We start from the raw sequence: 16,067 nt of genomic DNA, 5'->3' as shown, positions 1-16,067 counted from the left end.
GGTAAACCAAACTGCAGTTGTGTAGGGTAGCCGGGAGGGGCTGGGTGTTGTCGCTATTTGTCACCATTATGTGTTATATCTGATCTGAATGTAAATGTTGTTAAGAAAGCTTTTATTATTCAGGCTCTCAATTAAGAAAATAAAAAGAACAAATGCAGATAAATTGATACAATGATTTTCGAGTTGAACTTATTAGTACATGTTATGCCAACAAACTGCAAACCCATGATCAGATACCAGAAGTATCTGGAATGCTCCTTTCTGAATGTGTAGCTTTTCTGTATATATTTCTGCTCCTTGCATACTGTCCATATTCTTTTGATAAATGTCTTTGACACTGATTTTCACTATTTTTGTCTAGATGTGGCTATTCCTGTTATGCAAAGAGAAAGGTTTGGCTGATTTATCTTAAGGCCTCAGGGCAGATCCTCTGCCCTGACTACATTCAGTGCTTTTCCTGATGCAGACTCTGATAAACAACACGTTATACAGCTCAGATTTTAAGACCTTAACTTTCATGTATGTGGCTTGAAGATAAGCTTTATATACACCGATCCTAGTTTGTTATTGTGCCTCTCTGTATTTGCTGCTTACTAGCAATTTTCTGGTTTATTCTAGCTCCTTTACCAAGTTGCCTCACCTCGCAGGAACTGAACAGAATCTTCTTCTTGCCAAAGAAATTCAAGGCCAGTGGAAGGAATTTGGACTGGATTCAGCAGAACTCGTTCATTATGATGTGCTTCTTTCATACCCAAATGAAACACAGCCAAACTACATCTCAGTAATTGATGATAAAGGGAATGAGGTGATCTTTGCAATGATTATATTTATGTAAGATTTCTTTAAAGAAACAGTGTCTTCCTCTGTTTTCCCACCCACTCATCCCAGCGTGTGTTAAAAAATCTATCACAAAGGGAACTCATATTTAGAAATGGTTTTCCAGACTGTGCAGGAGAACTTCAAGAGTGTCTGAAATCTCAGTGGCTCATGCAGTAGACAGAGGATTTGTGGACAGGCTGCGATTAACACCAACAGACCATAAGGTGTGAGAATGACCACACTGGTTCAGATTAAGGGTGCATCTAGACCAACATCCTGTTCTCGTAAACGGCCTTAAGTGAGATGCATGGGGAAGTTTAAGAACAAAGAAATGTATTTGAAGCATGTAATTCTTCCAGGGTTTAGCTGGTTTCAGCTCAGGAGTTCTCTGAGTGTGGTGCAATTAGTCTCTTTAATCTCTAGTCTTTAATCTTCATTAAACCTCTTCTCCAAATATTTATGCAGTTAGTGACCTTTGTTAGATCTCTCTTCCAAGTATGCATCCAATCTCTGCTTGAACATCTGTACAATTTTTGCTTCCACAAGATGCTGAGATAGGGAGTGCCACCCAGATACTATCCGTCCTATGAAGTACTGCCTCTTTCCTGGACTCTGAACCTGATCCTACTGTCTTCCTGTCATGTCTCCTGAGTAATAACGAACAGTGGGGAATCTTATTAACGTATATGAATATCTGAGAGGTGGGTGTCAAGAGGAAGGAGACAATCTCTGCTCAGTGGTGCCCAGCAATAGAACAAGAAATAAAGGATTTAGATTAGGTTATAGGAAGCTCCACCTCAACATGAGGAGAAACTTCTCTACTGTGAGGGTGATGTAGCCCTGGCACAGGCTGCCCAGAGAGGTTGTGGAGTCTCCTTCTCTGGAGACATTCAAAACCCTCCTGGACACGTTCCTGTGTGACCTACTCTGGGTGATCCTGCTCTGTCAGGAGGGCTGGACTAGATGATCTCTAGAAGTCCCTTCCAACCCCTGACATTCTATGGTCTATAGTCACCTTCTCCATTCTGTACACACAGAGGAATAAGGAAGCAGATGTAAAAACTGACAAGGAACCTGAGTGAGGAGAGGAGGTGAGACTGCTGCACCATAGCGCATCAATAGGGGTGAAGAATTCTGGTAGAAACTAAGGATGATGTGAGCTTAGAGGTGAAAGAATGGAGAAATTACTCCAGAAACGCCGTAACATCATCCCTGGAGGAGTTTAAGAGAGATGGGTATATGTGTGCTTAGGAACGTGGTTTAGTGGTGTTGATAGGGTTAGGACAAAAGTTGCACTTGATGATCTTGAAGGTCTCTTCCAGCTGAAAATGTTCTATGATTCTATAACACCCTCAGCTGTAGTCTCACAAGGTGAAAAAGAGTGGACAAGGACCTTGAGACAACGTGACTGTTACAACAGATAGTGATAAGAGGCAGCACATTTACCTGGACCATGACTAGCAAAGAGGTGAGGAGTAACAATACGGGTAGGAGTAATTGCAAAAATACCTGTGATCACGTGGATGAACTTGGTCTCTTTTCATCGTCACCTCTTCATGGCAATTTTTAGCTAATTCTTTGCTTAGATTTGGGCAGTACAGATCATCTTCTGGCAAGTGATCTATCTACATTCTGTTATAAAAATTCAGTTATATATCCCTAGCTGCCTTTTTTTTTTTGTTTTGTTTGAACTTATATGTGCTAGTTAAAATAGTATTGTTTTGCTAACTATTTATGGAAACTAGCATATCATTTGCAATAACCAAGTTTAGTGTACAAACGTGTGCCTGGAGGTAAAGTATCTGACCAAAGACTTTGTTGTTTACTTACAGATTTTCAATACATCATTGTTTGAACCCCCTCCACAGGGATATGAAAATGTTACTGATATACTTCCACCATATAATGCTTTTTCGGCGCAAGGAGTGCCAGAGGTAAGAAAAAAATTGTGTAAGAATATTATTAGCTGAAGTCATGTTTTGCGAAACACTTGCTGGGATATCTTGCTCCAACTTCTCAATATATTTGCTTTAGTAATTTTAATTAACCATTAGTATAAGAGAACACCTAAGGACAGCAAGGCCACATACTGTGCAAAGGTTAGAAGTCTCCTAGTACCAAAAAGCTTTCTGAAATTGCTAGAGCCCTTAATCACATAATAAGTGAAAAGCTGTTGTCTTTATGGACAGTGTTGGATACATCTCAGATTACTTCACTTTGCTCAATCATATGAAGAGGACTTGCTTAAGTCTTGAGTAGAACCAGCAATATATAATTCAATTTGGAAGACATTTGAATTAAGCGAATGTCTTCAAAGGCTACAAAAGTCTCTCACTTAATCTGGTAATTCATCATGGAGGAGCAAGTCAGGGACAACATTACATTGCATAAATGAATGAAATTATATAATAGTGAATGTGTGTGCACTTAAGGAATACCACTATGTTTTCATTGCCACAGAAGTTTCCAACCTCAGTTTATAGGGTGGCTGTTCAGGGCAAGATAATACGAAAAGGTCAGCAGTTTGAGCCGAGGCTTCCTAGAAAACATTATGGATATCTTTTGCTATTGTTTTTATGGGCACTGGATCTCATTTGTAGAAATGCAAAAAAAAAATAACTACATCATACGCTAAATAAAGCCGCGAAATTTCTGAAAACTGGTATTTTGTTTGCTGAGTGATCGGTTGCCATGAACCTGCTTTTCTTTCCTGTGAAGGGAGAGCTGGTATATGTGAATTATGGCCGTACTGAAGATTTTTTTAAGCTGGAGCGTGAAATGGGAATTAACTGTACGGGGAGGATTGTCATTGCCAGATATGGGAAGATCTTCAGGGGAAATAAAGTAAGGGTTGTGTTTTATTTTTTATTCTGTGGGTCAAACAGTGCTTATGGTAGAGCTGACGGGAATTAGTGAGGGTCGTAAGTTGGAACCTGTGAGCAGAAGGAAGCCTGCAATGCACCCACAGTGACTGCATTCTAAGGATAACTTCCACAACAATAAAACTGGATGGATGTATTAATCTCCTGAGACTGACATGACTGCAGGCTCCTTGGGCGATTCTTGTAAGAGACTGGTTTAGGGAACCGAGCAGTTTGTAGAGCCAAGGCTTTCAGTACTTTCACCCATAGAACTGCAGTGTTTTTAAAAAATAAGTATTTGACAGAGTTTGATGCTCAGAGGCTGAATAACTTTTCTGACTCTACACAACAACGCTGACAAAATGGGTGGTAGTGGGACACTGAGGACAGTGGCCAGCTTTTGTACCTCGGTTTTATGTCCTCTGCTTTATTTCATGGCCTTGAGCTATGACTAAAGGTGTGGCACAAGTAATGAATATACTGCATTTCAGTGTGGTTTGTTTTTCTGCTGTCTGTGGTCATTTTCACTCTTCCACATATGCAGCTTCTAAAACTATATGGCCATGAAAGTCAATTGCAACATTCATATTTACTACTTCAATTATTAAAAAAACCCACAACTTTTCTTAAAAGCGAATAATTTCACAGGTAAAAAATGCCATATTAGCAGGAGCCCAAGGAATCATACTTTATTCAGACCCTGCTGACTACTGTGCCCCAGGAGTAGATCCCTATCCAAATGGCTGGAACCTTCCAGGTGGAGGAGCTCAGCGTGGGAATGTGTTAAACCTGAACGGAGCTGGGGACCCCTTGACACCAGGTTATCCTGCAAAAAGTGAGTGAAAAGTCTTCACCATGGGCCATCAACTACTTTATAAACTGGTGCTGAAAGTGGCTGTGGCACTAGAAATTAATTTATTTTCAGTACAGATGTAAAGAAAAAATATGCTTGAAATGAAATAGTTTTCCTATTGCAGACTAAGGTCTACTTGTATGTTATTTCAACTAGTTGCTTTTGAGTTAAGCAGGGTAAGTAAGTTTTTAGGAAAATCACTTTGTATGATCCCAGTCTTGTAACTCTCAGAAAAGCAGGATGTGTATGTTTACAGCAGAAAATGGCTGAGAATTTATAGCCACTTTTAAGTATCTGTGTTTCTCACGAGGACCATTTTAAACTATAGTCTATCATCGAAGAGGAGAAATAGCTTTGTTGAAGGTATGTTTTCCTAAATTCCAAGCAGAAAATCATCTTAAAATTCCCATTACAGGAAGTAACATTTCTGTAGCACAAATAACAGCAGCCTGGAGTCTTTCAAAACTTGGCACCATGTTCTTGTCTTGTCCTTGTAGTTATTCTGAACTAAGATGCCTGCCAGGCCTGTCTGCTGATGGGATGGAAATACAAGGGCGCTTCTGGAAAGTTCACTGCCTTGTGTGACCATTGTTAGGGGCATAAGACAACAATCTTCTGAAAAAACCCACAATAGATTGTGCGTGCCTGGCCCAGAGTCATTGGCTGTCTTCAACGTGAGTGAATGCACGTGTGGATATCTTCTGCAGCTTGCCAACAGGCTGGGCAGGGGCCATCTTCACACCAGCTTGGTTATCCCACAGTCGGCTTTGAGTAGATGTAATAATAGGGCTGGACAGCACATGTGACCTGGCATCAAATGTGGGGACTTCTCTTACTTGTGCAGATGCACAACTGAGTTTCTGGTTCTGTCATTGTTTCATTTCCAAGAAGCAGTATCTAAGAAATTATGTAAGAAGTAAAAAATTGATGCACACTTGTGGCTACTGTGTGGCTGCACTGTTCAAAAGTGTTTCCAGTTTGGTGAAAGTTTCTAAGAACACTATAAACTTGACATTTTGTTCTCTTTTCTCAGAGTACGCTTTCAGGTATCAAGTCAATGAAGGTGTGGGGATTCCCAAAATCCCAGTTCATCCCATTGGATATCATGATGCAGAAGTGTTGTTACGGTGAGTACACATCAGTTCTCCTCACCAGAAGTCGATATTCACAAATGTGCTGCAAAATTTTGTTATACTTCAGTAGTAACGTGTGCTTCAGAAAGTGCGTAAAATTCAAAGCAATCTGTTTCTGGTATGTTTTTAAGAATTTTGTAAACCCACATTGTTTAGGTGCAGTAACCGTTAAGAGAATATAAAGTTTTAGCCTACTGGTTGACTACATTTGTGTTGATTTTCACTTAACAGTGCAATGGGAGGACCTGCAGCTCCAGACAGCAGCTGGAAGGGAAGTCTTAATGTGTCTTATAACATAGGGCCAGGATTTGCAGACAACTCTTCTACAAGGTTGGTTTTAACACTTGCCTATTTATAAAATATTGCTAAAAACCTCTCAACAAGAAAAAGACTCTTAAACAATACATCTAGAGATATTCTGGGGTTACGCCTTCTTAGTGGGCAACACTAGATGGTAATTATTAGAATTTGAAAAAAAGTCCTACTGTTTTGCTGAGTGTCCCCAGTGTCAATGGACAGACAGATTCAGAGGATATAGGTCCAGCCCTGTCATTCCAACTTTAATCCTCCAGAGTTCAGACATTGTTTCACTGCTCCTTTTCAAAATAGCTATATAGCAGTAAGTAGACCTTTTTTATAGGATTTTGGTTTTGTTTTTTTTTTAATACTTCTGAATTAACTTTAAACTTCCTCCTTACTTCTATTTTGGTCTTTTTTTTCGGTTTCTGGTGAGCAAGGGGACAATAAGACAGCTAACTCATACCAGTCCAATGGACAAGGACTGACAATCCAATAGCTCTCTTCTACGTATGTTTACCATGTTCATTGGAAGTCACCCAGGGTTCCTGTGAAGCGTGACCAGGATTTGGGGGATTTGGGGTCCATCAAATGTTCCTCAAAGCTGGCAGGCCCCGTGGTTGAAAACCCTGAATGGTAACAGGACGGAAAAGCCCAAAGCACGTATGTCTTCCTCATTTGTTTGGGAGGAACTGGCCTTTGACCAGCTGGATCAGCAAAATGGTGTGTTTGCAGTTTATGTTTTTCAGCTCTAGCAGCAAAACACAACTGTTCAGGTCTTCAGCACTAAGGGAGTTGCTCTCTAGCAAACTGAGCCGTGGAAAAATTGCATTTGGTGGACAGGAATGTGACTGGCAGCGAGGGACCATCGTAGCATTCTTCATTTATAACTGATAGGGTGCAGCAGATAAAGCTAAAGGATCACTTTTTTGTCACTTTTCTACATGAAACCACTCTTAGTTTACATGAGGTATTATTCTGTGAGGACTGGTATTGGCCCACAAGGACCGGTGTGTAAAAAAGGTGTATCATTATCACTGCACTGACTTCTGCAAAAAAAAAGTATGCCTGAATATATAGTTTTATAAAGACTTCATTGATCCTTATTCTTTTCTGTTCTACTTTAACCCTAGTTAAAAAAGTATAAAGTAGGAATAAATAAGAAAACTTATTTGACGTGATTAAGCTGCTGTTTGGAATGTCTTGAAGAACAACCGTGAGAAAAGAAACAATGTGATTTATCCACAAAACATATACATGGAAAATTAGTTCCGAATGCACTTTTTTAACATCTTCTTACTTGATAGAGTAACAGTTTTTGTAAATGTGGACTAATCCTACATATACTTCTTTCTCAGAGTGACTCCATATCAAAATGAATCTTTTGCTTCCAGGTAGAAAGTCACTTATACATGGCAAGTGTGCACGTATAGGCTTGTTCAAGGCACTGCTGTCAGTTGTTCTCTGGGCAAAGATCCAGTAGCTGTCCTGGAGTGGGTTTCAGTTTTGACAGCTACGCAGATTTGCTGCTGAAAAGAGAACTTCAAATATGAAATTCTTGGGGTTTTGCCAGATGCAAAAAAAAAGAATTGGTTGATGCTTTGTTTCTTCTGCAGGTTAACAGGGGCTGAATACTGCGTTATTTTAAGCTTTCCTAATACCTGAATTTACTTATAGAAGTTTGCGAGCGGGTTTTGTTGAGGGGAGAGGAAAAGATGGAGGATTGACAAATTTTGATCACTTAGATCTGCTGTCCTGAACAGATTTTAATTTATTACTGGATGAATATTTCTAATGATGTTCTCTCCAAGAGATCTTATTACATGGAATTGTGCTAGAAAACCAAAGTGTATATTTTATAAAAATATGTATAACCACAATTATAATTTTGGTCAAAATGTAAATGTATTTTTAGCTGCTGTATATACTTTTCAGTTTGCTCCTCTTATACACAGTTATCTGATTGATTTCCATAAATAAAAAATACGACAAATTCTGCGAATGTTTGAAAGTTCATAGATTGGCCCTCTTCATAAGGTTATTTCTAAGGTGTCTTTATGTCAGCAGGTTAACCTGAAGTAAGGAATGGCACACTGATACAGCATGACAGCTTAGGTCAGTGCTGAACACACAAAGCAGAACAGAAGCACAAACTTTCTGGCTTATCGGTTATCAACATTGACCTTTTCTTGCCCTCTCAGTCAGAAATGGTTACTCCATGCTGTTCTTCATTTCAGAAAAGTGAGAATGCATGTTCATACAAACAATAAAATAACACGAATTTACAATGTCATTGGCATCCTCAGAGGAGCTGTGGAACCAGGTGAGAATCAGGTGCTGGATGATTTAAATTCCTTCTTTGTTTTGTGTTTGGTGAAATTGTTCTTATGTTGGAAGAAACTTCAAGTTTTTTAGGTAGCCAGATAATATGCAATCTGAGAAACAGTTAATAGTTGCCCTGTCCCTCCTATCACACTTTTTTTCATTGTCATTCCCCTGAATATATTTGAATGGGAATGCTAGAATGATAGACGACAGAGAATTTTTTTATAATGCTTGTCATTTTACAGTAGGTTTCCCCTTATATAGTTCATACATTTTGCTTTTGCAAAAATTAACACAATGCAAAGTTCAGAAAACTAGTGATGATTTGGGGCCTCAAGATAGTATTGTTGATATTTAATTAGATCATACAATAAAAGACTTTAAAATGAAAAAAAAAGTCTAAAATATTTCTTGTTTTCATTTATATACTTCTTTAGAGTGAGTGAATATTTGCACATTACCTTAAGAAATAAATTTGTGGCACTTGTCGTATTTCATTTGACACAAGATGCAATCAAAGAAAATAAAGGCAACCTAAATGCATTTATAATTAAGGATTGATATTACATATTTGTTTCCAGACAGATATATTATTTTAGGAGGTCACAGAGACTCTTGGGTGTTTGGCGGTATCGATCCAACTACAGGTGCAGCTGTTCTGCAAGAGGTTGTACGGAGTTTTGGTAAAATGAAGATGGAAGGTAACTTACTTATTACAGACATAAAATGGTGAATATAGAAAACAGAAGCTTTGGTGAACTGTGTTAAATTTAACTTTTCACCTCTACAGAAAGTCGTATTTCCCATTATGAAAGATGCAAATTCTTTGAGGAGATGCGTATGTAACACTGCATCTTAGTTGGCTGAATTCCCTCATGTCTATCAGTGTGATAGTACTCTCTTAGTTGTGTAGAATGAAAATACTACATTGAGAAGAAATGTCTCTGCAATAACATGTTCCTCTAAGGAGTTTACAGGGCGTTTTTTACTAATATATCAATTAACTGCTATTTTTAAAAAGTGATTCCAACTAACTGTAGGGATCATTCACTAGAATTTCTAACTTTACACTGAATTTTCAAGTTTAACTATGTGATTTTAGGTTGGAGACCTAAGCGAACTATTATTTTTGCTAGCTGGGATGCAGAAGAATTTGGATTACTGGGTTCCACAGAATGGGCTGAGGTAAATAAAAAATAGTGCAAAGAAAGCAAAACTGTAAACTTTGTTGCAGGCAGCTTCAGTGCCCAGTGGCATCTATTCCTAGACTGCAGTCAATAGCTTCAAGGTAAAACTGGAGCCCGACAGACTCCTTCAGGTGCTGTGAGTTCCTCATATATTTATAAAAATTACCTCATTTATTTATACAAATGATGTTCTCGCAACGTAAGTGCACTAACTCTTCTAAGATACCAAAAATCTACTTGGTTAAAGCTCATGTCCCTTAATCATCTCTATGTGGAAATCTATCCCTTTGTTTAACAGAAAGGTAACATTTTGTATAACCTAGATTGGTTTCTTTCCCAGCTTTCTAGGAGAGAAATTCTTTAGTTTCTATAATGAAAGTCCAGACCATGGACCTGTGATCCACAAGAACATCGAGCCCTTTGTGTGGAACATAATCCTGGGCAAATGAAAGGGTAGTTGAGTGAATAGTTTCAAATTGCTGTGAAAATCCCAGTATTCTAGATTCTCAGGGGCAGGATGATGGATGAATTCTGTGGTGGGATCCCTGACTACATTCCTGCCTGACAGAAGGACATTGGGAATTTTATCAGTGACATTCTGAAGGGTTCTCTCTTCCTTGCTCTGTTGGGCATGTTCAGTTCTTAACACTGTAAGTGGATTTGTTCAGCCCTGGTAAGAAATCTAGGTCTTACAACAGTTTTCATTCCTTTGTAAAATCCAAATTAGAAATAGAGCAGGCAGAAAATTGCTTGATGAAACACATTTCTGCTGAACTATGTCAATTTATTAGTACTGAATGGTTTAACAGAAAAATGTGGTCTTATTCTTCTGTTAGAATTTTATTTACAAGATTATTTTGGGGTATGTAGATAAAGCTTTCAAAATTCATAAAATATTTTAATCTTTCTGATTTAGTTTATTGGCATATATTTCAGTTAACCACAAGATTAAATAGAAAAGTGCCACATGTCAGAGGAGGGAACAAAACCAGAAATAAATTCCCAGACACCAAAGGGATTCCTTTATTCTTGTGTTCACAAAGCTGAGATTTCTCTTCTTTTGGATTTTCATTAATTTTTCCTCCCATAAACTATTTGGCTTTCAGCTGTAAAGGAGTCTATCCCTCTTACTGTTGGTTTATGGGATATTAGATGAAAAATCGTAATTTCAATGATCTTAAAAATCATTTAATGGGAGATCTTTAAGAGTAAGCATTAAAGTTTCACCCTACCTGAACTCCACTGGTAACAAAAGTGTACTGTACGCAAAACTTTGTGATTTCTTTGTGTGTATATCTGTGCACACTATTGTTTTAACTATGAGGAATATGGAACAGTAATACCTAGAAGATAAATTTCTCTTGAGCAAATCATGAATAAATTAGTTCTTTGTATGCTTGATTTGTTCACATATTACTACTGCTGTTCTATAATGTTCTTTGTTTAATAATTTCATATCTAGTAATCTATCATCCATTATTTCATGAAACAGCAGCTGTACTAGATTAGAACGCAAGGAGCACAATTCATATTTGAACCTCTATGTTTTTATATTATTGTTTTCTTGCTTTATCTTGGTGGCATGCATTCCTACTCCTTTACACCTAAATTAGATTCAATTTCTCTAGAGATTCCTCACAGTTTACATTCAAGTTTTCTGCAGCCGCCAGATCTGTCATGTACTAAATCTTAAGGAAAATTAACCCATGGTATTCACCATTTTCTGGATAACAGAAAAACTCGGCAACTGTGGCAACATCCTTTCATTACATAGACAATCTCTGTTGTTCAGAAACAAAGGAATTTCTTTACATATCAAATATGCTTTTGCATATATGCAAGCCCTCATGTGTGTATATACAAGTGTTCTCCCTTCCTTCATGTTCTTTTCCAGAATTTCCTCTAGTGTTTGTTTTAAAGGTATCAATTTTGTTATGAAGTTATCAATTACCAATTCAATTTTTAGTTCACCTCACTTAAAAGTGATTAGCTGGGTTATCAGTTGAATGAATCAAGTAACAATTACTAACCTAATTAGAATATCTATCACAAAGTGAAGACTTAGTAAAATTAGAATATCAGTTTCAAACATAATTACCAGTTCACAGAAAATTAAACAAGTGTGTGTATAAATTTAGCATTGAAGCAATGCTTGGTTGACTCAAGACAGTCAGTCAAATTCATTTTAATAAGAAATGTCAGTGCTTTGATTTTTCCCTTTTGGAGATGGAAGAGCGCAAAAATGACAGCAGTACTTAGTTTGTCAGTGTTAAAATTGAGTTCTGTGCTGGGAGCTCACGTGAATAACTGGAGATTGAAAGTGGGGGGGAATTCTGGCTGACCTCAGTCACACGTTCAAAAAGTACTGCAAATGCACAATTAACATGTAATCTTAATTTACCCTGATATAATGCTGTCAGTAATTCTCCTGCTCCGTCTTGCCCCTATGTGACACAGCAGGCAGCACCTGCATTTTGTAGATGTTTTCCACAACAAATTAAATTCCAGAAAGTAAGAGTGAATTTCATATGCCCAGATCACTGAACCATCCTCAAGCATAAATATAATTAGTAAGGTACATTGTGCTTATCCTGACTAGGTTCTTAAAGATAATACTGTAAAAAAACAATGCACTTAGTACACTCTTGACTAAATGTCACTAACTGGAAGTACTAATTATACTTTTACAACCGCAGGAAAATGCCAGAGTCCTCCAGGCACGGGCAGTTGCTTACATCAACACAGATTCTTCTATAGAAGGTGTGTCTTTTATTTTAAAACTCACTTTGCTTCACCAATGTCAATTTTAATAGTTCACTATGAATTATTTATTGCGTCCAGGGCTGGTGAACATAAGATAGATAACATGATGTTCTGAATAAGTGTAACAAATACAGAATAAAGTGGAGGGAGAGAACAATTTAAATTCTCATGCAGCTTTCTTGTTGCAAATAGCGCCATCCCTGAGCTGCAGTCCACGTGTCCAGACTTCAGGGTGTCTCCTCCGGAGGAGTTCAATATTTCATGCTAATGAACTGAGCAAGACTGAATGTTAAACTCTTTCCTAACTGCATTAGCTTTAATTTCCAGTTACACTTTGACTTTATGACAGACTGCTTCTTGTGTGCCTGCAGGTCCATCTCCTTTCTCTTTGGAATTATGGTATTTTGGGGCAACAGTTTATTACGGTCTTAAAACAATTTCTGCTGAGACCTCAGGCCTAACTTTTATGAGGGTGGGACCCATTTTGCTGCTTTGGGCCAGTCTGGTCTCCTTTATTTCATTGCTACAAGCAGGTACGTGTGTATTGTGGCAGGGCGCTTCCAGAAAAATAAATACTGAAGAGCATTTCACAAAAGAGCCTGATACACCATTATCCAATTTATTATGCCCTTCAGGTTATGAGAAGAATCTGTCATACAGGAATGCTGCTTAGAAACTGAACTTTGAATTTGGGGCCCAACACTATGGCCCAAATCACAAAATCCTTCTTAAATTATACTGAGCTTTATGGCAGAAAGACTTCATTTACTGTTGTCTGTGCTGAAATAATAGTCAGTTCAGTCCCGTGAAGCTGCCCTGCATCATAACCTTGGTTTAGAGTACTGCTCTTCCCATGTTAAACCCAGCTCATTTGGGCTTACTGTGTGTGAATAAAATGGATATCAACAGGCATATTTAAGAACTCTTTTTATTCCTGTCAGCTGAAAATTTTGTCTGTCACAAAAGGATTGGAAAGAAAGAAAAGCCAAACTCAGTTTCTAAATGCGCAGTTGGAGCTGGGATATAAGGAGGGTTAGAGCTGCTCCTTCAATTATGCAGCCTACATGCTGTGTAAAAAGTAGAGCAGGATTTCACGCCTAGAAGATCTCACAAATGAAATAATAGCTTTACAACTGCTTCACATTCTCAGCATGGCCTGTAACGCATATTTTTTAGTTGGTGTGTGGCCAACATGCTGCTGCCTTAACGATTTTCTTCTAAATCTTGATTATTCAAACATGTCACTTGCTTTATGCATTAAAGAAGATGTGCAAGTAAAACCACTAGAAAAGAAATATATAATAAGAAAAAGAACACCATATTCAGTGTACTGTTTGAAGTATCTCAGACATCTTTCACCTGACTGAGCATTCAAATCCCCCGTAGAGCCATAGTGTCTATGTACTCTGCCAATTATTTTGTTTATCATCATATATTCTCCACAGTACTTCTGCCACATTTGGGGCAGCAAATTATTTCCATTCATTGTCCTTTAGCAATGAAAAGAAGAATAATGGATCACCCTTTTGAGCATTTTTGTGCTTTAATTTCAAGTTCTCAAATACAGACTCTCCATGGAAGCACCATTATCTAGTAATTTTCTCATCATCATGGGGTTTTCTGTAATTGTCAGTCTAATCCTCTTGTGAGAACACACTGTGCAAAGGATGACCCAAAGGTCTAAAGCCATAGCAAACCCTGATAATTGTGTTATCTGGGAGTTTATGTTGTATTACGTCCCAGTCTTCTCATCCTTCATCCCCTCTTTGCTCTTGTTGTGTACTTGAGGGCAGAGGCGTTTGCCCAGCTGCTGTCGGGGGCTGTAGTCTGTAGAGAAAACCTCTTTACACTCCTGCCTGCCTCAAAAGTGGTGATAGTTTCTTTCTGATAGGGATCTCACTGCCATAACAGATGGTATGAGATCCTTACCCAGCTCAACACACCCTGGGGGCAATGTGGAAACCTCAGGGATGGAAAGTGTAGAAGCCACAGTGTGGTAGTAAAAGGGGAGGTTTAGGAGGCAATAAATGAAAGCTTTAGTCTGGATTTTTGTTGCTTCCTATTTGAGTGAGATGTAGTTCTGAGACGTAAAATGCCACATGTCTTGGAATCATCAACAGTTTTGATTTGAACAGATTTTCAAGATCATCGAGTCCAACCTCTGTCCTAGCCCTATCAACACCACTTAACCATGACCCTCAGGATGGTCTTGCAAGTCTCTTACTCAGGAGATGACCTGGCTTTCAGATACAGTCTGCAAAAACACTGAAAAAGTACTCTTTTGATGATAAGAAGCAGCTGCATTGAAAGACTTCTTAAACACCTTGCAGGGAATACGTCTTTCCTCCTGCACAGCTCTTGAATGCATTATTATTTTTGACATCCTACAGAAAGCAGAATGTTGCCATTGCCTTCTGTTTAGCACAAGTTTAAGGGAGTGTCTGTGTGATGAGGGCTTGTAACTAACGAGGGCTAGTTAGGCATATTGTAGAACTATGAGAAGTTTAATTACATTACCATGCGCTTACTATAATGTGGTGAAGTAGCAGTAGCATATTCAATGTCAGCAAGTAGTCTATTTCTGTATATATTCTGAGGCAAGCTCTAAATTCTTGACCTGGAGGTCAGAAAGTTTGTATAAGAAAGGACTTTAAAAGGACTTTAAAGGGTTTAATCCATTAAGAAGATAATGGCCCTGGTACGTGAAGGGAATAGTTCCATGTCTTTGCTTCATTTTCAGGTAACTACACATTAAGAGTTGACTGCACCCCTCTTCTCTACAAACTCGTGTATAACCTGACAAAAGAGGTACAGAATCAGAGTGTTTATTTTTTGTGGCTTTCTAAGAATATGAAACTGAAAGTTTACTGATAATATTGGATTTATCTTATGGCTGTACTGGGAGAATCTCACCCCACCAAAATTGTAGCAAAACATTGCGTCAGTGGTACACAGTCCAGGCCTCAGTATTCTTAGAAAGGTCAAAATGATGTAAGTGGAATATTATTTGCAATATATAGTGAGAATAGTAATAATAAAAACAAGATAATAAAACACTTCAGCAAGATCAATTCTCCATAAGTGATAAGCATTCAAGGAAATAAATTGCATTTTAAATTTCCATTTCTTGTGCTAAAGACAATTATTAATTTTCACACTGGCTAGCTGCCACTTTTTCTCTGTCTCTTCTGAATCTCCTTCATATCTCACTGAGCCCCTGAAATACTGTGATAAATGTCGAGGACTGAGCAGGTTTTATAACAGGCCAGATGTATGGATTTGCATGATTACATCTGGCCTGATCATGTCTCCTTTGCATTCTCATCTCAGGGTGAATTATCACAAAGCTGATTGGGATCCATTAAAGCATTAAACTTCATTGGCTCTGTGAGGAGTTACCCAGATAAGTCACCTAGCATGAGCCATTATCGCTATCCTCAGATCTGGAGTCATCTCAATTAACAGAAGACATCCCTCTCTGACTTAAGCAACACAGGATCCCTTTAAAGGCAGTGGGTAGAAACAGGTACCTTTAGGATGAAATTTATTTGACAAGATGTGGTTGTCTGTGCTTGTACATACAGAATTCTCCAACTTTCTTTTTTCCTTCTGATATTAAGGGAACCTGGGAGACTTAGCCCAGTGTAAAAATCTACACTGTAATGGTGCTTGGTAGGATGATACCAGCTACCAGTCTCTCATTCCTCCAGATTAATTTATCCTCATTTAGTTTCAAATGCAGTACTTTTCCTTTTAACACTGGTAATGCCGTGGTTTAAATCTGGGGCAGTTTATCTATGCCTCTCCTCTCCTCTCCTCTCCTCTCCTC

The 16,067-nt window shown here is 38.3% G+C and overlaps 1 protein-coding gene across 1 annotated transcript in view; it reads left to right on the top strand.

Moving 5' to 3' along the window:
• LOC104280448 (N-acetylated-alpha-linked acidic dipeptidase 2-like) overlaps positions 1-15,109 on the top strand; it is an 18,911-nt gene extending 3,802 nt beyond the window's left edge. Inside the window, exons 3-13 of the mRNA XM_009878101.1 lie at positions 619-805; positions 2,652-2,753; positions 3,538-3,663; positions 4,329-4,515; positions 5,567-5,660; positions 5,898-5,996; positions 8,201-8,286; positions 8,870-8,989; positions 9,391-9,473; positions 12,172-12,235; positions 14,979-15,109. Of these exons, the coding sequence (XP_009876403.1) occupies positions 619-805; positions 2,652-2,753; positions 3,538-3,663; positions 4,329-4,515; positions 5,567-5,660; positions 5,898-5,996; positions 8,201-8,286; positions 8,870-8,989; positions 9,391-9,473; positions 12,172-12,235; positions 14,979-15,109 (1,279 nt within the window). The remainder of the gene's footprint in view (positions 1-618; positions 806-2,651; positions 2,754-3,537; positions 3,664-4,328; positions 4,516-5,566; positions 5,661-5,897; positions 5,997-8,200; positions 8,287-8,869; positions 8,990-9,390; positions 9,474-12,171; positions 12,236-14,978) is intronic.
• Positions 15,110-16,067: the final 958 nt, after the last annotated feature.

The sequence above is a fragment of the Apaloderma vittatum genome, unplaced genomic scaffold, assembly GCF_000703405.1.
Source record: "Apaloderma vittatum isolate BGI_N311 unplaced genomic scaffold, ASM70340v1 scaffold15721, whole genome shotgun sequence".
NCBI classification, from domain to species: Eukaryota; Metazoa; Chordata; class Aves; order Trogoniformes; family Trogonidae; genus Apaloderma; species Apaloderma vittatum.
This window is presented reverse-complemented; position numbering and strand designations above follow the sequence as displayed.